Source organism: Astyanax mexicanus, chromosome 2 (assembly GCF_023375975.1).
Source record: "Astyanax mexicanus isolate ESR-SI-001 chromosome 2, AstMex3_surface, whole genome shotgun sequence".
NCBI classification, from domain to species: domain Eukaryota; kingdom Metazoa; phylum Chordata; class Actinopteri; order Characiformes; family Acestrorhamphidae; genus Astyanax; species Astyanax mexicanus.
Genome location: NC_064409.1, coordinates 5078178 through 5103319, shown reverse-complemented (window position 1 = coordinate 5103319; position 25142 = coordinate 5078178). Strand labels below are relative to the sequence as shown.

The window sequence follows — 25142 nt, the reverse complement described above, 5'->3', positions numbered from 1 at the left end:
TATATTACATGCTATTTTATTTTTAATAAATGTATAAAAATATAAAGAAAGTCTGAATTAACTTAACAATCTGCTGTACTTCATGCATCATAATGACAGACAAAACTCTATTTATTTTATATTTTTTTTGTGTTTGTGTTTGGCATCACTGCTTTATAGAAGAGCTCTGATGATTGCTTTTTGTTTAAAAATTAAAGTGAGCGCAGACAAATCAGATCTCAACCAGAAATATATATAAATATATGCGTACACCTCTTTATGAGGTCGTCAGCTCCTTGTGTGTTTGCTCACAAACAGTTTTTACCCTTCCCCTGACCCCCATCGCTAATGTCTCTCCTCCTCCGCCTCCCTCTGGCTGCCTGAAGCTGGACCAATAGATAAGTGCAGTGAGATCTTTTCCAGAGCAGAGTGAACACACAGCCTGGAGAGAGAGAGACAGGCGAGAGGAGAGGTGTGTGTGTGTGTGTGTACGCTCAGATGCTGCTTTTATTTAGAGGAAAGGAAAATATTCCTGTTGGAAAAAGGAGGTCCTCTCTCTCTCTCTACAGCTCAGGCTTTATGTTTTGAAAGCAGTCACTGCCCACAAGGAAAGAGTTCATTTTTGCCCCAATAATACTGTAAAAGTCTGTTAACCTGAGCGTTTTTTTGCTTTTAATAGACAGGTGAGGTTATTGTGAGCTTTCCTGATATCTGATTAGTATTATAGCCACTATAATTCAAGTATTAGAATTAAAATAGTAACATAGTAGTAGCTTAAAGGAACACAGTACAGGCTTTATTCATTAGAGTAACATCAGAAGCAGTACAGCTGAGTTAAGAGGCCTCTTAAAAATGATGAAAACCTCTGGAATATAATCAAGAGGAAGATGGATGATCACAAGCCATCAAACCACCAAACTGAACTGCTTGACTTTTTGCACCAGGAGTAAAGCAGCATAACGTTATCCAAAAGCAGTGTGTAAGACTGGTGGAGGAGAACAAGATGCCAAGATGCATGAAAACTGTGATTAAAAACCAGGGTTATTCCACCAAATATTGATTTTTGAACTCTTAAAACTTCATAAATATGAAAAGTGTACTGGTTTTAAAACTAGTATAAAAGTATAAAAGTAAAAGTAATGTATGGGGAAAAAATAAAGCCATTAAGAACAAAAGCTTAGGCCGAACCACAAAGTTCTAAAGGAGTATAAATGTCAAATAATTGAGTGAAAAAGTAAGAAGTAGAGATAAAAATTGTCTGAAAAATAAAATAATTACTCCAGTAAAGTATATATAACTAACATTTCTACTTAATTAACGTAACAAAGTATTTGCACTTCATTACTTGACACCTCTGACTGAAACCAGTCAAGGACATGGCTCAACCCTTTTCATCATTAATCATCTTTCATATCTCTGAAGATTAAATTTACTTTACATTTTGATATTGAACCCATTTATAATGCTTTCAAATTTTCAGATCACCTCTGAGAAAGTCTGTAAATACTTCTACAGAAAGGGAGGGACCGTTTAGCTTAATGAGGTTAACATTGTTAACATTGCTACATTTGCTGATACTCATTATACTTAGCTGAGCGATTGACTCTCAAAAGGGGTATCTGGTTAGCAGTGATACATTTTTTTTTTACTCTGCTTCCTCTACAAAGCATGTTACTTTTACACGTTCTAAAGATGCAGAGAAAAATACCTCGAGATTGATTTCCAGATTTTTATCAGCACAACTAGCGGGGGTTTCTACACTGACTTTAAAGTTTGTTTGTTATAATAGGAAGAAAATATAATGTATATTAGAGATGGAAACTTGTTGCATTGAATACATTCTTAATGAAACTCTATATTAAAGTTTTACACTTCTATTTAAACTATAGTTAAAATGTTGAAAATATATTCAACATCCTTTACGACCACACACACGATATAATATGCAGTCTAATGTCTATTGCTGCTGTTTCTAAGCTGTGTATTGAGGCTAGGTGTAATCTGCAGTAAAAGGCCAGATTAGATCAGTGTCACCAGCGGTTTTGTCCATTTGAGGAGCTAACTGGAAACAAACCAGCGCTAAGTTGCATGTGTGATAGTGCTTATGGTCCTCCACTGTACCTCCTAGGTAGAAGGATCCTAATGATCCCCTCTGCTTCTGTCTTTCAGGAGTGTTTTCCAAATCACAGCACATTCCTTTATTCTCACCCTCATTTTTCACGAAACTGTTCAGAGCAGGATAAGCTTCACCGAGTCGCCCGTGAGTCAGGCCCGAGTCTCAACCCCTTTTACAGGGATTATGGTTTTCCCCGCTGAACTCCGCAGAAGAAGGTCACGTCCAAGTTCAGCTAATCAAGAAGGTGAATTAGGAAATCGTTCAATGGAATAACAGTCAGCTGCTTATTGGAGGGTTCTGCCGAGCCAAGCAGATGGCTTGGCTTGAGTCTAAATAGGAAAATTACAGTTTCTCCTACAGTAAAAAAGGGTGTCACGTTGCTTTGGGGTTTAAGCAATAGAGAACCGTTTGGATTGGGGTTGAACTGTGACATGGAGATTGCCAGTAAGAAACAGTGCGTTTCAGAATGGCAATCACAGTGCAGTTCAGGCAAGAAAAGGACTTGGAGTTCTATGTGTGTATGTGAGCTAATATTGCTCCCTTGAGCTGTAACAGTATATCGATGCTGTCCAATGAAAAATAAATATCTTCAAAACAGCATCTTTACAGGAGAGAGAAAAACCTTCTGAACTTTCAATGGAAGTCAGTGTAAAAAGTTTATTTCAGGTCATTTTAAAGAGTTTCTATTGGTCCTTTCATCAAGAAATTTTGATACAGTGTAAAGGACAGTTTGTTTGTAAAAATTATGTAGTAAACTAAAAATCGACAAAAATGGAGAGACTTGTTTTTTATTGGACAGCGATGATAAGTATTCATACCGAACCTTCTCATTAGGTGGGGTCACAGTTCAGTACACGCAGTCGCATGGAGAATGCATGGTATGCAACAAAAAGTGCCAATTTAGAAACCTTAAGCTGCAAGATGTTGAATTTTGCTTGGTTATTGTTAAGGCAGCAACTAATGGTTATTTTAGTTACTTTAGTTAATCTGATGATCGTTTTTTTCAGCGATTATTTCTGCCACGTACTCCATCTCTAAAACTTAAAGAAACAGCTGATTGAGACATTTAAATGTCTAGATGTTGTTAAAACATGGCAATTACTGATTTTTACTGATTAAATATGTAATCTGTTGTGTTTGGGCACTTTTGGAGACACAGTTAAGAAAGAGTTATGTGTAAACTGTCAATTGTTTTTATCTTATTTGGACTTTACCAAGTAAACGTTTGATCATCAAAAATGTGGTCATTAATCTAAATTCTGTTGATTATATGCATCTCGTTTTTAAGCATTTAAGCAGGTTTGGTATACAGTGTTTGATTATTACAAAGCTACATATTTTAATAATGTGTTTGTGTAAAAATGTATTTGTGTAGTTACACTCGAAGACATATTTGAGAATCTAGAATCAAGACCAATTCTGCTCTCTCGGGGCTCCGGCCGCTGGACCAACCGGAGTCCCATATAAGTATATATGAAGAGTTTGGTTCCAAAACGCTATAAATCCATTTTTATCAATTTGAGTAAAAAAGGGTTTTCTTTAGAGAGAAAGTGGTAGGCTGAAAACCACCGTTTTCTGTTTCAAACTATCAAATACCATACCAAGGTTAAAATAACACAAAAAAATCAAATCAAGATTTTAATATTTAAAGATTTATTTTTAAAAATAATTCGTTTTTTCGCAAAACGCAATAAATCCATGCCATGTTTTTTTTTTCAAAATGTCTTATATATCCTTTGGCATCAATAGATTTTTATTTTTTTACTAATAATGTGCAAAATACAATAATAAATAACAGTAAATTGTACATCTGAATATAATAGTTTGACCATTGGGCCTAAAAACACAAATTTCAAAACATTTCTTTTCGAAAAAGTGCAAAATTTCATTAACGAACAAGACATTAAGACTGTAAAATCTCCAAAATCACGTTACATTAATGTGCTGTAGTGTAGTGTGGTGTAGTATAGTGTGTAGAGTGTGTGTGTGTGTGTGTGTGTGTGAACTGCAGATGACAGCCGGCATTTCCCCCCTCCTGAATGCCTGATTTTCTTTACCTTTTCACGTCCATGAGACTCTTTTGATGGCTTTCTCTTTTTTCAATGACTGCTACACGAACAGGCTCCTCTATACCATCAAAACCGCTCATTTTCGCGGACTTTAAGAGTGAAAAACGAAAGTGAAAGTAGGCTACACGAAATACCATCCGGCTCAACAGGCCGCGTGTTATAATGTTTACATTAGATGGCTCGTGGAATGCTGCCCTGTGATTGGATGAGTGGAGATGTGGCGTTCTGCGGGAAAACAAGACTGGTGTTTGTTGCGTTTTGGAAAGAAAGAGAGAAAGCAGGGCAGTATTACACGGCGGGTGTGGCGTTTTGATGAAAATTGAATATTGGCTTTTCAAGAGTGGTCACATAACATTCTGATTCTGGCTCTAACTCATTTTTTTTTTTTTTAAATGGCATTTATCGCGTTTTGGAATCATACTCTTCATATATATATATATATACAGTTTATAGTAGAAATCTGATCATTGGTGTGTGTGTGTGTGTGTGTGTGTGTATAGGTGCAGTGTTGGACTGCCACTCTGTACATGCACATAATCAATCCATACAGCCCTGCCTGGAAAAGAAAACTCTGTGAACTCTGAATAAGCATCACCCAAACGCACACAGGCACCTACTGTTCAGCGCACCGACTGTACTCACAGTGGAAGTAGCCATTTCTCTGCCACAGGCATCCGTCCAGCCTCTGATCTCGGGCCGGTGCTAGTTGTTCCGGGTAGGGTTCGATCCGCAGAGGGACACTTCTGCGCCGATCTCTGCAGTCAGAGCCAGGAGGCTGCGGCTTCCTCCAGCTACTCGTTAAACACAGCCTCCTCTGTGTTCTGATGGTTAGTCCAGAAGAATGATCAGGTGCTAGAAGCGTATAGTGGCTTGGCTCGCTCTTACCTGGCCTTGTTTGGGATCGCCTTGTGTCAGAATAATCGCGTTGGAAGCTCACCCAACACTTTCGTAATGCATCACAGGAGAGTTGCGCTCTCCTCAGTGCATACTTCTCCCCTCCCTGCTTCTTTCCTTTGCTTTGTTTTACATGGACTTAGTGTAGATCTAGATGCATGGGCTCAGAAAAGCTCTAGGTAGTGCTAACTTTCCTGGAAACCGAGCAAAATAAAAAGAAAGACTTGCCCTTCAAATCCCACAGCCTGTGTTTATAACTCATCAATTACCTCGCTCTGCTGTAGAGGCGTGAGGGAAGAAGGCCTGCTGTATCACGATTCATTAGACTCTGTATAAAAGCATATTGAACTGGTTATACACGTTAAAATAAGACTTCCTTTATAAAGGGTTTATAAATGGTTTACAATTAGTTTATTAATGGTTCCTAATTAGGTTATAAATGAGAACAGTGTGAATTTTTCTTTTGCTAAAAACAGCAAAGAAGTAGTTCCCTGATGTGATGATTTGGGAGTGGGTGATATGGCACCATATTTCAGGGTATAATATCGTTCACGATGATGCTCTGAGTGGTCCAGCGAGCTAAGCGATGGCACTATGATTAGGAGATTGCCGGTTCAAATCCCAGTTATGCAGCTTGCCATTGGCTACCGTTGCCCTGAGAAAGCACAAGAGATCTTGCTCTCTCTGGGTGGGTACAGTAGATGGCGCTCTCTTCCCTCATCACTCCTAGGGTGATGTTGATCAGCACAACGCTGCGTCTGTGAGCTGATGTATTGGAACCTTTCCTCCAAACGTTAGCGCTGTGATGCTACTCTGCAATGCTGAACCAGCAGCAGTTCAAAAAGAGACGGAGTCTGACTTCACATGTATCGGAGGAGGCATGTGCTAGTCTTGACTCTCCTGGTGTTGGGGCATCACTAGTGATGATAGGGGGAGTCCTAATATTTAATCAGGGGGAAAAATTGGGGAAAAAATCTGAAATGCAATTATAAAAATGAAAAAAAAAAAATATATATATATATATATATATTTCGTGGTTTTCAAAAATGTTGGTGATATTATTGTATACAATATGATCTGGCACATCCCTAGCTTGCACACAAATCCAACAACCAACCATAAATACAGCTTTTATCTGCTCATATTACTAACCACCTGACCTCCATATATGGAAAAAACACAGGAGACTGCCAGGACAGGGTATTGGGGACCATTTATTGGGTAAAGGAGCACCCATGGTCCACCAATCACACTCCAGGATAACACAGCATGCAAACCATACAGGCTACGACCTAGAACTAACCACCATGTGTCCATATCAGTTCATATCTCAACTCTTTTTCTTTTTTAAAGTGATCGTTGCAGCTTATTGACTCATTCTTTGTGTATGTATTTTCGTGTATACAATTGTTTTTTTGATATTTTTATAGATATTCTACATCCATGAACTGTTCCTTGCTGTCCAAGTACAAGAAATTAACCTTTTAAGTGTAATTTGTCCATTTTGCTTGTTCTCTCGCAGGCAGATGAAGGACCAGACCAAGAAAGTGGCCTCACTGAAACACAAAGAGCAAGTAGAGAAGAGCAAGAACGCCCAGCTAATGGAGGAGGCGCGCAAGCGGGAGGATAACATCAATGAAAGCTCTCAGCAGGTCAAGGTAATTTAAATTTTACTTCCCTGTTCATTGATGACTACGATTAGACATGATGATAAAACACAGTGGATCAACAGCAGCAGATGACATGTCTCTCCAAACCATCACTGATCATCAGTCAATTTTACATTTCATTTGTAAAAAAAAAAAAATCAAGGGATCAGAGTCTGGAGGAAGAGTGGAGAGACACATAGTCCAAACTGCTTGAGGTCTAGTGTGAAGTTTCCACCAATCAGTGATGGTTTAATGGAGAGACATGTCTGTCATCTGCTGCTGTTGATCCACTGTGTTTTATTATCAAGTCTAAAGTCAGTGCAGTTTTGTTTTCCCACAAAATCTTACAGCACTTCATGCTTCCCTCTGCTACTGACAACTTTTAAAGAGATGAGGATTTCATTTTCCAGCAGGACTTGGCACACTGCCCACACTGCTAAAAGTAGCAATGGTTCTTATATAATATTTTAATTTTCTGAGGCATTGATTTTTGGGTTTTCATTGGCTGTAAGCCACAATCATCCACTGTATCCACTAATATACATTGAAGCGCTGCTCTTTAGAAATGTTATAAAGTTATTATAAAGGTTAACTTTGTATTTTGTAGTTAAATGTAAATGTTGTCTCTCCTTCAGTCTCATTTACTATTCCATTTGGGAATCCCTGAGTTTTTGACAGGTGAAGAGCGATTATACGTCTTCTTTAGGATCACATTTGTTTGCAGCTCCTGACCTTTTCGTCTGCGTTTCGTTTGGAGTACAAAGCGAGTGTGTTTAGATGCACTCAATGATCCGATAACTGCAGAAAATAAGATTTTGGCAGCAGTGTAATCAACACATTTACATGCACTTGGGATTTACCAGTCAGGCAGTATTTAGATTTCTACTTTGCAACCGGCCAATATTGTCACAGAAGCGTGTGATGTAAACTTCAAACTTCCTGTTGTGGCTTTTTGTAAACATGGACTCGTTTTACTGGAAAATGTGGTTTTTCGGTCTTTTTATATATTTTCTCATTTTAATAGTACACTACCCATTCTTAGATTTCTAAAACTTTCCCTGTACTGCTGCAAACAACAGTTTTTTTTTTTTTTTTTAGTGAGTATTTTTCCCGTCCTCTTGTCTATTACACATCCGGTTTTGTAAAACACCTCATAAACCATAAGGGAGTATTTGTAGTTTCCCAAGGAAATCACTTAAGTGTGTTGCATAAAATCTTTCAGACGATTCGCTTAATCCCTTCAGACCCTGCATCCATTACAATCGACGCATACTCTCTATATTTTTAAATGTTTTGTTATACAACAAGTGTATACAAGTGTTGTATAACACATTGAGAGCTGTTCTCCTTTAGAATAGGCCATAAACCAGCCAATAAACCAGCCAATAAAGTTTATGAACCAATGAAACAGTAACTTGTCCTCGCCCAAAAGTGACAGCTCATTTTTACTAATTTAAATAATGTATTTTATAACACTTTTAATATTTTTTTCTTACTTTTGTATAAAATAAAAAGGTAAATATGCAACATAAAATATTACACAATAAAAGCAATACAGTAATATAAAATAATACAGAATGTTAGTGCTTAAGTACTTAAGTAGTGAAGTAAAAATAATACTCCAGTAGATAAAAATACAGCATTTTAGTACTTAAGTATTGAAGTAAAAATAATACTCCAGTAGATACAGATACAGCATTTTAGTACTTAAGTACTTAAGTAGTCAGGTAAAAATAATACTCCAGTAGATACAGATACAGCATTTTAGTACTTAAGTACAGTAGTGAAGTAAAAATAATACTTCAGTAGATACAGATACAGCATTTCAGTACTTAATTACAGTAGTGAAGTAAAAATAATACTCCAGTAGATAAAAATACAGCATTTTAGTACTTAAGTATTGAAGTAAAATAATACTCCAGTAGATACAGATACAGCATTTTAGTACTTAAGTACAGTAGTGAAGTATAAATAATACTTCAGTAGATACAGATACAGCATTTCAGTACTTAATTACAGTAGTGAAGTAAAAATAATACTCCAGTAGATAAAAATACAGCATTTTAGTACTTAAGTATTGAAGTAAAATAATACTCCAGTAGATACAGATACAGCATTTTAGTACTTAAGTACAGTAGTGAAGTAAAAATAATACTCCAGTAGATACAGATACAGCATTTCAGTACTTAAGTATTGAAGTAAAAATAATACTCCAGTAGATACAGATACAGCATTTTAGTACTTAAGTACTTGAGAAGTAAAGTAAATATAATACTCCAGTATATACAGATACAGCATTAGTACTTAATTACAATAGTGAGGTAGTTCTCGTTCTACATTATTATACATCTCTGGGTAGTACATAAATAAATGAAAAGTCTTGTTCTTTGCTTAATTGAGCTCTTGAGCTCTGTTTGAGAATGACGTCTCTGCTGGAGTTCAGTGTTGATGTCGAACACTTGCTGTACAGAAAGTCCCTGCTTTTGTGGAGCGACTGTTTTCTCTTTTCCACAGACCTCTGAACAACAAAGCCGAGGCGGCCCCTGCTTTGGTGTGGTTTTTAGTGTTTTTTCTGGCCTCTCGGTCACTCGTTCTCTCGCTCTCCCTTTTCACGTTTCCCTTTTCCCTGTATCATCTGTTCTTTGTTTTGATTCGAGTTCATTTTCTTTATTTTCAGCGCTGGCAGTGCAGCTTTATTGACCCGAGGCGCCGAGTGTTTTTGCGTCTGTTTGTGTGTGTGAGCGTATGATGCGGTCAGAAGAAAAACTCATATGTGAGCTGGGCCTCCAGGTTCTTTCGTGGGGTCATGTTGCTGCTGAGGCCACATTGTGGCTTTTTCTCCCCTGCTTGGAGCGCCCCGATGCAACTGTTCTGAGGAAATGTTTTGGGGTCGATGCTAGAACCAGCAGTGGTCTTCTTGGGCCAAGACCAGCAGCAGCAGTAGCAGTAGCAGTGTTAGCCTCCACTGCCTCCCCCGTAAAGATACCACACTCCAGTCCTGAGGTGCAGAGAGTCCATATCAGAACAAGCCAGGACTATTGGAAGTAGCCTCCACACGCTGTTGGCCTCATTGAGGGGTTTTGGAAGGGGAGCTGATCGTTGCCGATGGTTTGCATGGTTTCCGCTTGGGTTGTCGGAGTGGTTGGTCAGGGTGGATTGAACCAGGTCATTCTAGGACACAGTGGAAGGGACCGCAGAGCAATAACCCTCTTCTTTCCTGTGTCTCCGAACTCGGAAGAAAACGGTTCTTCTAATGTTTCAGCTAATTGGAGACGCTTCCAGAGGAACCGAGCAGTGGAAGCGAAGGATATGGGGGTCAAGCCCTTGAGCAGGGTGATCATGTTCGGGGCAGCCGCTGTTGACTTTGGACAAAGGTGGGGACGTGGTTGGGGGGACTGAAGGGGAAGGAGCGCCATTAAGTCTGAGCCTGAGGCTTGATCCAGCTACATCTCCAGTGTGTCTTGAATCTGAGAAGGTTTGAAGGCGCCAGGGTGGCTACATCATCACCCGAATTCACCCGACCAAACAACGTGAACTAATCGAGGGACTTTTTGATGAATCTAACCCAGAACTGTCCATTGGTTCTGAAGAGCATCTAGTACAGCATCTAGAACTGCTCTGCTGGAATATACCTGCACTGGTCCTGGAAAGTTGAGACACTTAAACACCTGGCTCTAATATATTCACATGACCCTAAAGGCTTTCAATAACTGGAATCAGTCTGTTAGGATCAGATTGAGTTAGAATTGGAACCAGACCCATTAGGGCCAGCACTGCTTAGAAGAAACTTAAAGGTATCCTTCCACTAAAATCTACTTTTTCTTCTTCTTTGTTCTTTGTGAAATACTATAGGTCTGTTTGAGTTGTATACGATGCTGCATATGAAACTCTTCCTCAACCTCCCTTGTCTGCAGTAGCTAAGAAAAAAACAGCCTCAGAAATACGAGTTGATCAGAGAGACGTTGGGTGTCTACGTCAACCAGTGACAAACATGGCCTCGCCCACCTTGGCTCAGGATCGCCCACAAGCAGATTTGACCTTCTCGTTAGCTAAGGAGGAGCTAACAGCTCTGTTTACTCTCTTTACAGCTTCTGTTTACAGTAGATAGTTAGCGTTAGCTGTCTTGTGTAAGTAACTATAGGTTCAAATCGGATCTCCGGTTGATTCTGCATTTTACAGAGACCTTAATAATACACTAGGGGAGCACGGTTTGACAAGGCAGCTCAACTCCACAAAACACAGATCAAAGTTCAGATCAGAGACCAGTACTTCAGTGATCTAAATCAGGGCTAAATAGAAACACCAGAGCAGTTTTTTTTTTTTCTCGCAAAAAACGGATCACGTGGCATTCATTCATACTAGAAACCACAATTGAAATGAGACCTTTAGTAGTACTTCTCGAAGATTTTAATCAATTTTAACAACTGAAATGTGAGAGTATGAAGAATCAGGTGTGTTTGCACAGGCAAAACACCAATCTGATCTGATCTGGACTGAGATACCTGAATCAGAACTGGAGCTGAAGACTCTTGATCTGATCTCGGCTGATTTAGCCCGGCCTGAACTCCAGCATGCTGAACTTTTGGATCGATGCTTGGATTGAACTCCTGAACTTGCTTATTAGAGATGTAGTTGAAAATAGAATATCTAGAATGTACCGTAATGCAGGAAAGCAGCGCTCTTCTGAAATATCCTTCTGACCCCAGGATTTGGCTCTCCTGAATCACGCTCTCCTTTTTCATTTAGCCCTCCGCTGCGCTGAAAATTAACCCAGCGTGTTTTCCGGGTACCACATCTACGGAGCATGAGGCTTTTTTTCCACCGCAAAGAAACTCGTAGACATGCGATACGCACACGTGGAGAGTGAATCATCAAGCCATCTTCCCCTTTCCCACAGATTAAATATCGACAGTTTGAAGACGTTACTGGGGGTTTGACTGGAGAAACGCACATGGGGAACGGGGGAAACGAGATGACAGTATAATGGAGCACAGTAAATACCACTTTTACTGCATGGTTGGGTTTGAGACTGGCTCTTTTTACAGCATGGGCTCATTCTGCGCTGGAGTGGCACACAACCCCGGCTTCTGGAGGGCCGTCGTGTCTATGCAACCGATGCATAATAAGAGAAGTTGGGCTGGTTTTATGGGAGAGAAAGAAGAGCAATAGAGGAAAATAGAAAAGCTTGTTGAGATCTCTGCTACATTTAGTTATTTTTCAACATGGATTCAATTGAGGTTGAACCATGTTTTCTCATGATGATCATGGAGATATTAGCTGCGTTCTATTCAAGAAAATGACAGTTTTGACATATTGTACAATAAATGGACATTACCATATATCGTCCACAAAAAAAAAAGACCTATATATTAAAAATCCATCTAATGCTATTACACTGATAGTACACCTAATATTATTGCAATCAAAGCAACTTAGACCAACATGTTCAGTGTCTTTAATGTTCTCAAAAACCTTTCCGATTTACAGGGACTCTGATGGGTGTAATACAGTATGGAGAAAGGTTGCCGAGATTATGGGGGTCTCTGACAGGTTTAGAAAATATTATTATATAATTTAATTGGAAAAATTAGCTTTTGTTAGCCTATATGCTGCTTACTAGACAATGTTAAGACTCCAAATAAGCTTTAACTTTAATATATTTACATTCTACTAAAATACGTTCATTTTCAATTGGCATTTATGCAGCTGAAACAGGTAGAAGCCTAGTGCATCCCAGATTTATCAACAATAACATTTTAATTAGGTCTGTAATGATGAGTTGATAAAATCCACAATATTGATTATATCAATTTGTTTTAAATTTCTTTGTCGACTAATAGTTAACTTGTAACAGACAGTATCACATTACACAAAGTGCTGGGGACAGAAGTGCAGTTTGTGTCTCCAAAAGTGCCCAAAGACAACAGATTATATATTTACTTACTAAATATTAGTACTTTCCATGTTTAAACAAGGTCTAGACATTCAAATGGCTTAAATGGCAGAAACAATCGCTAACTAATGGAAAAAATAATCATCAGATTAGTCGACTGCCAAAATAGTCATTAGTTGCATCCCTAATTTTAATGAAACATTATATGAATTATAGCTTTTTAGAAAAGATGTGTTTTGGGGAGAAGGGGGGGGGGGGGGGTCAGTGCACTATATGACTAAATGTTGTTTAGCCTAAGCTTTTGTCTTTAATGGCTTTATTTTTTCCCCTTACAGTACTTTTACTTTTATACTTTAAGTAGTTTTTAATCCAGTACTTTTTTAAACACTTTTACTTAAAGAGTAAAAAAACTTGAGTTGATACTTCAACATCTACAGAAGTATTTTCTTAAACACTAGTATCTATACTTATTTATAGTTTATATTGGTAAAAGGAATTCAGACATTTGTTCATATGTTCATATTTTACTGGCTTTGCTGTACCTTTGTTGACCAGACCTCACCAACACTTACACTGCCATCACCATCATTGGAACTAGTGCTAGTGCTAGTGCTGCTGCTGCTGCTTTAATGCAGGAGGAGCTGGAGGACACACACACACACACACACACACACACACACACACACACACACACATGCTTGCACCAAAAGTGAGAGCCGATAGGTAATGCCAACAACACTGGAGTTAATGAAGCTGAAGTGCTCGGGGCGGCTCGTGGCTTTATGGGCCTTTTTAAAGACGCAGATATAAAAGAGTCAAACGGAAGCCTTTTATGACTCACTGGGAGGCAGCCGCTGCTTTTATGTCAGGAATGGAGGCGCAGTCTTCTCCCCGGGGGAGACCTTTTTCATCCTGAATGTCATTTTCTCCACCTGCCACAAGAGCACGGCCTCGCCACAGCATTCTCCATCCATTAGGAGGCTATAGTTAGCTCAGGACAATTATCACAAATGGGCTGTTGTTTTTGTCCTGATGCTGTGCAGCGAGAGGGCTACTGGGAGCGGGGCTGTTCGGGTAGGAAGGGTTTTTTTTTTTGTGTTGTTGAGAAATAAACGGATGTGCTAATGTGAAAGTAATGTGATTTATTTTTTTTTTTTTCCCAGCATCATTTTTGTCTTTTTGTTTCCATTCAGTCTGTGTTTGGAATTAATTAATGTATTAATTTCAGTTCAATTTTCACTTCAGTTCAAGTCTCACTTTTTTTAAATCATGTTTTTGTATGTGTAGTTTGGCTTAGTCGGGGGGTGGTATGACCTTTATGCTTGTAGACACATTTTTGCTCTTTAGTTATTTTGAGAAATACAGAAATCAGCCATAATATTAAACACAGCACTTCTTTTAATATGTCCTGTAAGTTGCAAGGAGGGACATGAATGAACCAATGAATGAATCAATGAATGAACGAACAGAGTTACACTTATATAGCTTCCTTTTAAGCACAGCCATTTATATTTAGCACCAATCAACGCGCACACAGCCAATCACGCACAGCCTACTCTCAACCGGAAACAACCGTCCACCTGGCGGACTGCATCGGGCACTGAGGAGCCAATCCATATCTGGGCACACATTGATACTTATACCCACACACATAAACATATTCACATTTCTTGTCAATTTACACTAATTTAATCTAATTTACCTGATTTTCATGTTTTTTGACTGTGGAAGCAAAACTCCCCAGAGTCCCTGGAGGAATCCCACGCAGACACAAGGATAACCCAGATAGGGACTTGAACCAAAGACCCCAGCTCTGGAAGGCGATAGTGCTAAACCTTCATTGCCCTTGACCGTGGCCCTGGTTCTGGAGCACTGTTGGTAGGAACTGATGGCTGCATACCAGGAGCATCACCCTGCAAGTGCTGCCCTTTTTAGAGATGCTCTGACATGTTCGTCTAGACATCACCCATTTGGCTCTTGTCTAAGTGGTTTAAATTCTTCAGCTTGCCCGTTTTCTCTTGGCAGATGCAACTGTAATGATATAATAATTCTTATTCACTTCACTTCCCAGTAGTTATATGTAAAATGCACTTTAGGTAGACCTCAGTTATTTAATTCAACTTGGTTTTTGTGGGCTGATGCCAGTATTTGAAAGAGTTCATGTACACATTTGCCTATTGTATAAAATTAATGTATATATGTAGAAATGCAAACTTTTATTAAATGCAAAGAAACTAACAATTATGCATTATGAAAGAAAATGTAAATTATGTAATAACAAAGAATAAAACCCGCACATTTTATATTATGTTTTATATATATATATATATATACAAACATTGTGTAATTCCAATATAATCCATACATCTATACATCCCTACAACTTAAAAGTCATAGTATTATTCACTTTCATTACTTTGTAGGTAGAAGAATAGACACTAGGATTTAAAATACTTCTGTAGACGTTGAAAAAATATCAACTCAAGCTTTTTACTCTTTAAGCAAAAGTGTTAAAAAAAAGTACTGGTTTCAAAACCGAAACTAAAGTATAAAAGTAAAAGTAATGTAAGGGGGAAAAAAATAAAGCCATTAAGATCAAAAGCTTAGGCCACGCCCACAGAGTCCTATAATGCACTACACCCCCCCCCCCAAAACAAATTTTTGCCATACTGACTATAATGTTATATTAAAATGTTAATGTTGACAAATACCATTTGGGATGCACTAGGCTCGGCTGCATATATGTCCCATTGAAAGTGACTGCAGTTTAGTAGAATATAAATATATTGAAGTTAGTTGGAGGTTTGGAGTCTCTGCATGGATCATCTTCATACTAGGCTACATACATCTGCTATGTTCTTGCTGGATTGTGTGTGTGTGTGTGTGTGACGTCCAATCACAATCAGATTCACTCTATCTGAATGGAGAGATTAATCTGGATAGGGGTTTTATTTATTGAACGATGTGAAGCCGAAATGAAAACGAGCTGAAATGAAATAGGAGAAACTATTAGGAGAGACTATTTTTAAAATTAAGAATATTGAGAATTTTGTGAAAATGTAAAAATAATCACTCAAGTATGACTTGGAATACGGCATGTGCTTGAAAAAACTGATCTAAAAAACATTAGGCTAATTACCTCAAATGAAATATTACCTCAAAAAAAAAATCACCGTTTAAATGTGTGTGGATGCTTTAATGTTGATGGAACACTAAGGAATTAGCAGTACACTAGCAGAAGAAGTGGTTGTCCATCTCAAGAAGCAAGATCAAGTATTTCCGATTTTCACAGATTTGAAATATCCAGACACTTGTTTGACTCACTGAGGGGCATTCAGAAACCGGAGCAGGGTAGTAACCTTCAACACACAGAGAAAGGTGTAGTGGGGAGGACAACCCGACAGAGTAAGAGGATAAAAAAGGGGAAAAGAGAATTGAAGAACACTTCATACATGAAAGCACTGATTCTCCCTCTCATCACCTTACAAGTGTGAGCGGGTCACGCGGGAGGGATCAGACGCCAGCCATGTGACTGACACTCCAAAGCGCTGGGGTTGAGGAAGTCTGCAGACACAAAGCAGAAAACACTGACTCTCTCTGGACTAGGAGGAGCTCCGTCCTTCTTAATGTTTTTAGTAACCTAGAGTTCACTGAAGACAAAACTGTGGAATGTTTTAAATGTATTTTTCTGGTTCATTTGGTTCACATTGCATTTTTATTAGTCTGTTATGTTGTAATTTTCCTTGTTGCATGTGCTAGAGCAGTGGTTTTCAATCTGTGGACATGGGTACTGCAAAAGGGGGCTGTACACCAAAATTTCGCAAGCAAAAAAATAGTGTGTAAGACTGGTGGAGGAGAACATGATGCCAAGATGCATGAAAACTGTGATTAAAAACCAGGGTTATTCCACTAAATATTGATTTCTAAACTCTTAAAACTTTATTATTATTTAGCATGTTTTCTTTGCATTATTTGAGGTCTGAAAGCTCCGCATCTTTTTTTGTTATTTGAGCCATTTCTCATTTTCTGCAAATAAATGCTCTAAATGACAATATTTGTATTTGGAATCTGAGAGAAATGTCCGTAGTATATAAAATAGAACAACAAATGTTAATTTTACTCAAATATAAACCTGTAAATAGCAAAATTGGAGAAACTGATTCAGAAACGAAAGTGCTCTCTTAATTTTTTCCAGAGTTATATGTAATATTTTTTCATGTTGCATGTCCTAGGGCAGTGATTTTTAATCTGTGGTCATGAGTACTGCAAGGGCGGTTCTTTTTTTTCATATTTTGCAAGTAAAATGGTTCAAAAGAGTAACTTATCCCCATGGTTTTAGCTGACTCCACCTTCAGCTCTAATAATAAAAAAAAATGCTACAAAATTGGTAAATAAGAGTAGTTTGAGAGGGGCACTGGCTGATGTATGGGTTTAGAGCCGGGACAGCAGGGAGCGCTGATTGGGCTGAGCAGTGTAGCTCTGATGGTGGTGATACACGTATGGTTGGACGTCACCATGAGAGCGGTATTATTGATTAACTCATTTGCATATTGTGAGTGACCAAGTATTAAAGTACACGGATGCATCATCCTCGTCTATAGCACAGTTGAACCTGAGAGGGCGCTGTGGAGGCGGAAATGGCCACAACTAACACTTTTATTAAAGGTCAGAAAAGTAAAAAATTACGCAAATATTGATTTCTGAACTCTTAAAACTCTTTATGAATATGAACTTGTTTTCTTTGCATTATTTGAGGTCTGAAAGCTCTGCATCTTTTTTTTGTTGTTATTTCAGCCATTTCTCATTTCCGGCAAATAAATGCACTAAATGACTATTCAGTTTATAGAATTAAACAGCAATGTTAATTTTACTCAAACATAAACCTATAAATAGCAAAATCAGAGAAACTAGGCATGGTAGGAGACTTCTTCTTCCCCCATCAGCACCAGATCTGTTAGTTTAGTCTCGCCTTTTTAACATCATCTCAGTCCTTTTGCCTCTCTCTCATGCTGCCTCTCTCATCCCGTTGCCTCAGGCTATTTGGGACTTTCTCTCTCGTCTTTTTTTTTTTCGTAGCCACATGTACATAAACAGAGGCCTTTGAAACCATCCCACTCGCCTGTGTGCTGAGGGCAGAGTTTGAGTGCAGAGATGCTTTGATAATAATGTTTTTTTGCTCTGTTCTCCAGCAATATGTACTCAGACGATCACACTGCTGTTCGCCTCTGCTCAGGAGAGTAGCCTCCTCTAGGCTGGGGAATTGTGAAATGCCTCAATGTTTAAGGCCAGAAATCAAAGCTATACGACGAGGACATGCAGCAGCTGTGATTGGTCCTCTGAGCCGCCCACACGTTCCCGCCTTCGTGGTTTAAACTGCAGGGTGGCAGCTGCATAGGGCGCTCGCACAGGCAATGGCGTAGACAACATTAATATAAACCAGGCTTAATGTTTAGTAGAGATTGCAAAACACAGCCTTGTTTCACGGTGGTTCTATTGACTGGTATTCTAGATGTTTCACATTCAATTATAATAGACATGTCCTTGCATAGCATAGTGGATTACATTGATGCCTCAATTCTGAAGATGAATATTTTAATATGTTTAGACACACAACCCTAAACACTAAACACTAAAGTGTTAAGAATTCAAAATTCAATATTTGGTGGAATAATTTGGTGGTTTTTAATCACAATTTTCAAGCAACTTGGCATCATGTTCTTTTCCTCCACCAGTCTTACACACTGGTTTTGGATACGTTTATGCCTTTACTCCTGGTGCAACAATTCAAGCAGTTCAGTTTGGTGGTTTGATTGTTTGTGATCATCTATCTTTCTTTTAAATGTATTTCAAAGGTTTTTAATTTGGTTAAATCAAAGAAACTCATCATTTTTAAGTGGTGTCTCATTATGGTGTGTTGTTTCTAGAGCTTTGTATACGGATATATGGTTTATGATTTATTTGTTAGGAAAGCAGCTCTTGGAACAACACTATTGACGTGTTGAGAAACGACCTCTGTTTGCCTGGGCTTTGGTGGCGATTGATGTTCTTCTTGGTTGTTCTAATTTAGCAGTTTTTCAGTTGTTGCCTTCAGAAGTCCCTGATTGGCTGGTTGAGGTTTTATTAGAGTTGGATCTGAACCCCACTGGATGATGGATCTTCAGTAGCTTGGTTAAAAAACAAAATAAAAAAAGTAATTCTTTTTGAGCCGGTGTACAAACAACCCGGTCTGGCTTGTGTACATCAGAACAAAGATTGCAACGGTTCCAGTGGAAATGTGAACTAGAGGAAATGCCCTCAGGGCTCATTGATGTTTTATTTGTTGTTTCCGTTTGTAAAGAAGAGAAACTGAAGCCAGGTCTGGCTGGCGGAGCTTCCAGACCTCGCAGGCCGTGTTGGAGCCGCGGGCTCGGCACAGCGGAGGAACTCAAACCAGCAGCAGCAGGCGTGGATCAGATGATGGGGGTGGGGAGGGGGGGGGTGGAGTGGTGGGAATTACATCCGTACGCTCCGGCCCAACACTCCTGTCTCTAATAGACTTCCAAGGCGTTTTTATTGCGCCTGTTTGTGGGGTGGTTGCGTTTGATGTAGCCGCGTTTTGGCCGCGCTCGCACTTTCTCCAGCCAGGAAGGGCCGGCTCCTGCTGCTCTTTTCCGCTTCCTCTGTAAACATTTGTGACTCTTCTCTTTCTTGTGCGCTGCAGAAGTGTCCTCCTCCTCCTGCTGAGAAATCTGGCTGCTCTGTGCCACATGTGTGCTATGTCATACTGTAAGCCCTGAGGGACACGGGATGATGAAAAATCGTGTTTTCATTTTGTTCCAGTCTCCTTGTAGGATAACAGAGTGTAACCATTTTCAAATACGCTAGAAAAGCTTTGCTGTGTAAAATCAGTGCAGATAAACTCCTCAGCTTTTCTTGTTCCCTCATCTTGAATGCGTTTAATGCACAGTTAATCCCAAATCAAAACCTCGGACCTTGGAATTTTATGTTATGTACAACTTTTGTAAAATAATCTGTAGCTTGAACTCATTCTTAAGAACTTTTCCGTCTCTTATATAAAGTTTCTGCAGCTTATTACACAGTAAACATGCACTCTTAGAAATAAAACTGCTTTTAGATAATACTTTAATGGATGAAACATCTCATCTGGCCCGTGAGATTGTTATAATTAAGCAATAGAACACGAGAGGGAGTGTGTTATCGCGAAATAACATCACGGCTGTGATTTGGTCGCAGGCACGAGCCGAAGGCGAGTACAGTAGATCATCACAGCCGTGATGTTATTTGTGATAACACACAACCTCGAGTGTTCTACTGCTTTTATACAACAGTTTCTTTTTTTTACTAAATATATAAAGAAAATAAATCAAAGAACTTTAAGAAATTCAGTTTGAATATGCTTTAATATGGACTGAGCCTTCCGCCAAAAAGTAGTTCCACCACAACTTAACTACAAACAGTGTATGGTTCAGGCAGACTAACACCACGAAAGTTAGCTTGAAATCAAAATTGGGAATAGTGAAGATGGTAACGTTAGGAGCGTGAAATAACGCTAATACTCTCCTCTCCTGCTCCGTGGAGTCGTCTTCAGGTTAAAGCCGCAAATTTTAGCATTTCTGCTTGTTTTGCTGGGTGGTGTTGGTTTTAGCTAGTTGGCTGGACTGTGGTTAGGTTAGCGTAGCTTGCTTTAGCTCAGCATTAGCTTAGCCTAGCCTAGCCTGGCTGGTTAGCGTTCTGGCTGTAAGACGGTATTAACCGAGCGATTTTCGTTCCCTTTTTTCCACGAAAGACGAGCCAGCGCTGCGGGCGTGCCACGGCTGAGCGCTAGTCTGTGCTAAGCTAACGCTGCTGCGGGTGTCCTGTGTATATACGCCGTTACTCGGCAACGCGTCGGCGGAGAGATACAAGTTTAGTGTGAGAAGGCCGTGATGTTATCACGAAATATCATCACGGCTAGAACACTTCTCACCCAATCAGATTGATAGGTCGGAACTAACTGTTGTATAATGAACTATAATGAACGATAATGAAGAAAGAATAATAATAAAACGCTTCTCTGGTGAGCTTTTGTTTACTTCCCTCCCCTGTCTCTCTGTCGCGCTCAGGGTGACTTTAGTTTCCGCCCGTTCTCAATGTGATGTATGGGTTTAGAGGCGGGGCAGGAGGGAGAGCTGATTGGTACACAAAAAAACATCATCCACATCTATAGCACATTTGAACCTAAGAGGGCGCTCTAGAGGCAGAAATTACCACAATAAAAGTGTTTTTTTAAAGGTTATGATATGTTTATAAAGATTTTAAGCAGGACTGATATGTTTCATTACTTCAAAGTAACACATTTCAGCTATTAATTAAAAAAATATGTTTTAGGGTTCAGTGACTCTTTAAATACATAAAGAACCTTAACGTCAAGTAATGATTTTACCTAAAGATTCTTGAGGCAAGTATAAATGGAAAATAAAACTTAGCAAGCCAATATATACCAATGGTTGTAAGATAAAGCCTTTAATGTTGGCGCCATGGTCAACCTGGGTCTTGAAACATCTGAACCCTTGCAGATCCTGCTATACATGTATGAGAACTAGGTGGAATGAAACTGGTTTTGTCAGGGGGCAAAAAAGGAGTGGCAGCATCTGTAAGCAGCAAATTAAGTGTGTAAGTAGAGGTCAAGTCTAGAGGTCAAACTGGAGATTGGTCGAGGTAAAGCATTGATAATGTAGCATTTGCTTCCTGAAGAACCTTCACAGAATCTTCTTTGGTTTCGGTTTCTTAGGGCTCTTGTACTGTATTCTCTGTATTACACACATGGTTCTGTATGGATTCCAATGTTCAATGGTTCTTCCCCAAAGAACAATCTATAGTACCATTATTTTTTTTAGGACTGTGTGTTTTCTTTTTTATTAGATACTGCTCTGAAGCATTCGTTGAGGTCATGCTACTAAATGGTTTTCAGTATCTTTCATTTATAGTTAGCCACATTAGCATTCTTTTGGTTGTTCGTTTAATGGATGAGTCTTAAAAGATAACTACTGTGTTGGAAACTCTGACGAGTTACAAACGGATGTGGGGTTTTACTGTGGGAAAGCTGTGTTTTTCTGCTCATCTTCAAATTGGCGTGGTGGTGGTTGCATTCCCCGAGCAAGTTGCGTCCCTTATTCTTTTTTGGTCCCAGTGCTCAGGCATGTGGCTTTAATTTGGGCCTCCCTGAGGTGTCTCTTTCTATCACCCGTGTGGTTTTGGCACGGAGAGCATTACCGTAATGAGATATTGACGGAACGAAAAGGATTACTGTCGCTTTAAATCAAACCAAAGTGATTGCGGTGAAGTGCCTGGAGAAAGAAGAGCTCTTGGTTGAGTGGGGTAAGAGGGGTTGAATATGGGGAGATGAACATACACCTCTTTTTTTCAATGCGTTTTCTTTATTTTCAGGACTATTTACATTGTAGATTCTCACTGAAGGCATCAAAACTATGAATGAACACATGTGGAGTTTTATGTACTTAACGAAAAAACATGAAACAACTGAAAACATGTTTTATATTCTAGTTTCTTCAAAAAGAGCCCCCCTTTGCTCTGATTACTGCTTTGATTACACACTCTTGGCATCCTTCTCTCAATGAGCTTCAAGCGGTGTTCACCTGAAATGAAAAGTTTTCCAACAGTCTTGAAGGAAGGAAGGAGTTCCCAGAGGTGTTTATTAGCACTTGTTGCCCCTTTGCCTTCTTCACTCTGTGCTCCAACTCACCCCAAACCTCAAATCTGGATTGGGTTCAGGTCCGGTGACTGTGGAGGTTCAGCTCATTTTTTGTTAAGTACATAAAACTCCACATGTGTTCACTCATAGTTTTAATGCCTTTAGTGAGAATCTACAATGGAAATATTCATGAAAATAAAGAAAACGCATTGAAAAAGGTGTGTCCAAACTTAGGCCTGTACTGAATATAAGATCAAAAAATGCTCTTTTTAAGCTTTTCTCTTTCAACAAAATGTTTGCACGGTCGCACCTCTCAACTCCCAGTATCTGCAACTTCCAGTAAGTTCTGACCTCAGTTTGAGAACAGTTGTGTTTGGGTTGGTACAGGCGGGTTTTTCCTCTGAGCCATGACTTGGAGTGTCTGAGATACAGGCTCATAAAACGAACAACCAAAAAAGAAAGCAAATAAACTGAGAGAGCGCTTGCGGTTTGCAGTATGGTGTTCCACAGGAAGATGAGTCCTCTGTCTGATATTGTCTACGTGGTCTCAACAGGGCTTCAGCGGCGAGAGCAACAGTTTGGGCTTCGGGAAAAAATCTTCCACACTCTAGACCGCTTTGATTACTGGAGAATGTGTGAGCGAAGTGGATGTGTGTGTGATTGAGTGTGTATATAAGTGTGTGTGTGCGCACAGTTATGCATGTCAGAGTTTGGAGTATGGATTGCAGAGGTCATTACAGTGAGCCAGAAGACTGCCATGCACGTCAGGCCTTTGCAGCAGCTTTAAAACAAGAGAAATGAGGATGGACATGGAAGAGGAGGGACCTGAATTCAAGTCTATTCCATTATTCAGCTCTGCTTATTCAAGACCTTCAAAGGTCACAATCTCTAATATTTCGTTGGACCGTCTTTAACTTTGATTGATTGCAGCTTTGACGCATTCACTGTGGCATTGTTTAATCCAGTGTTGCTGGATAATTTTTTCAAGATCTTGCAGCAGCATTGATGATGGTAGAGTCTGACCACTGCACAAAGCAGCTCTTCTCCATCCAGCACATCCCAAAGATTCTCAATGAGATTAAGATCTGGACTCTGTGGTGAACTCTCTCTCAATCTCAATCCATGTGTGAAAATGATAAATGATGATCTCATGCTCCCTGAACCCTGAACTCTTTCACAATTCCAGCCCCATGAATCCTGACATTGTCTTATCTTGGAATATGCAGAAAAAATCCATTGATGGAATAATCTGGTCTATATTCAGTATATTCAGGTAGTCAGCTGACCTCATTCTTTCAGCACACACTGTTGCTGAACCTAAACCTGCAGACCAACTGCAACATCAACCAACACCACATCATTTACTTACTTAAATCCAGGTGGAGACTTTTTTTTTTTTGGCTACAGACTCTTCTAGTCTGATGTTCTAGTCAAAATTGTCATTTTATAACATTTTCAAGAGATCAGACATGAGAAAATCCAGACCTGCCAACATGTACAGATTTTGTGTGGACATCCTAGCACAGAGATTTTCAACTGGTGGGTCAAAACCCAAAAGTGGGTCGCCAACACATTCTGGGCGGGTTGTGGACAGCTTGTAAAAAATAAATACATAAAAAAATTGTATCCTGGCAGTTAAATGCTCCAAATAATATTACTCATCCCTTCTGACGCCCAGTGGACATTGGTTCAACTAGTGGAAGTTGGTCCTAGGACAGAGAAAAGTCTGGATTTTGGTTTTCTGTTGGTTTTGAGGTCAAGCCGAGCTCTACCTGAAGCTCTAAGAGCTCTTAGTACAGATCTGGCTTTGACCATCATTGCCATCAAGTAAGTAGGAAGGAGCTGGTCCGATTTTAGCTTTATAGGCCAGCACCAAAAAGCCAGTGGAAGGAATGTAGGAAGGAACTTCGAAAGATTGAAGACGAGTCGTGCTGCCATGTTCTGAGTTATCTAAGCTACAGGCCAACACTTCTGAAGACTAGCCACTAGAGCTGCATGATACATCGTTTAAACATTGTCATCACAATGTACGATGCATGTGCAATAATCACATCACAGAACATTAAATCAAACACGTCATGTTGAAATGTTTTGATTCTTGACACAAGAAGTAGATACACAGTGCTGTCTCTGTGTCTGTGTGAGTGACAGGCTGGTTGGGTACATGTTGAAAGCTGTGCACCTCAGTCCAGCACAGTTTTACAATGCAGATATTTCCAGTTACAGCTGAATTCACGCTTTTAATCGAATAAAAACTTATTTACCTTTTAAAAAGCCATTTAATTGCCTTATTAAAGGGCCGATTACTGTTGTCTTGCTGTTTTCCATGGGTTTCTTCAGTTCATGGCTCTGTCTCGGCTCTTGATGGATATATATATAGTCGAAAAAAGAACATTTGCAATGTACATTTTTTTCCAATATCATGCAGCTCTACCAGCCGTAAAACTCTGGACACTCTGTAGTTTTGTGTCACATAAATTTGACCTTGTTTGTCACGACCCTCCATCTGCTGCTGAGTGACATACCTGGAACATGACCTTCTTTATGAATAACCTGAGAAAACCATTTACAGCAGGAGTGACATCTCTTTCCTGATGTGTGCTGCGTGTAATGGTTCTGGGTTGAGTCACCTGAATGAACACTGTCGGGAGCAGGCTGTGGGCGTGTGACTCACTGCACTGAAATGAATGGCCTGGCCTGGACTTAATTATTATAGCTAAAAAGCTCTTAACAGAAACTTTAAAACTGCACCTGATGCTCTGCACTGAACTGTGGTGACCTGCTGTTCCAGAGCTACCTGCTCTTTAACTACATGTACATGTTGAAACAACACTACGTTGTTTTATGTAGT

The 25142-nt window shown here is 39.4% G+C and overlaps 1 protein-coding gene across 12 annotated transcripts in view; it reads left to right on the top strand.

The window, feature by feature from the left end:
* Positions 1–25142, top strand: part of erc1b (ELKS/RAB6-interacting/CAST family member 1b) — a 385708-nt gene that overhangs the window by 164543 nt on the left and 196023 nt on the right. For 11 of the 12 annotated variants that reach the window (XM_049475045.1, XM_049475043.1, XM_022671805.2 and 8 more), the window contains one exon: positions 6581–6716. In XM_049475045.1, coding sequence (XP_049331002.1) covers positions 6581–6716 — 136 coding nt within the window. The remainder of the gene's footprint in view (positions 1–6580; positions 6717–25142) is intronic. The other variant, XM_049475044.1, reaches the window with a different exon arrangement.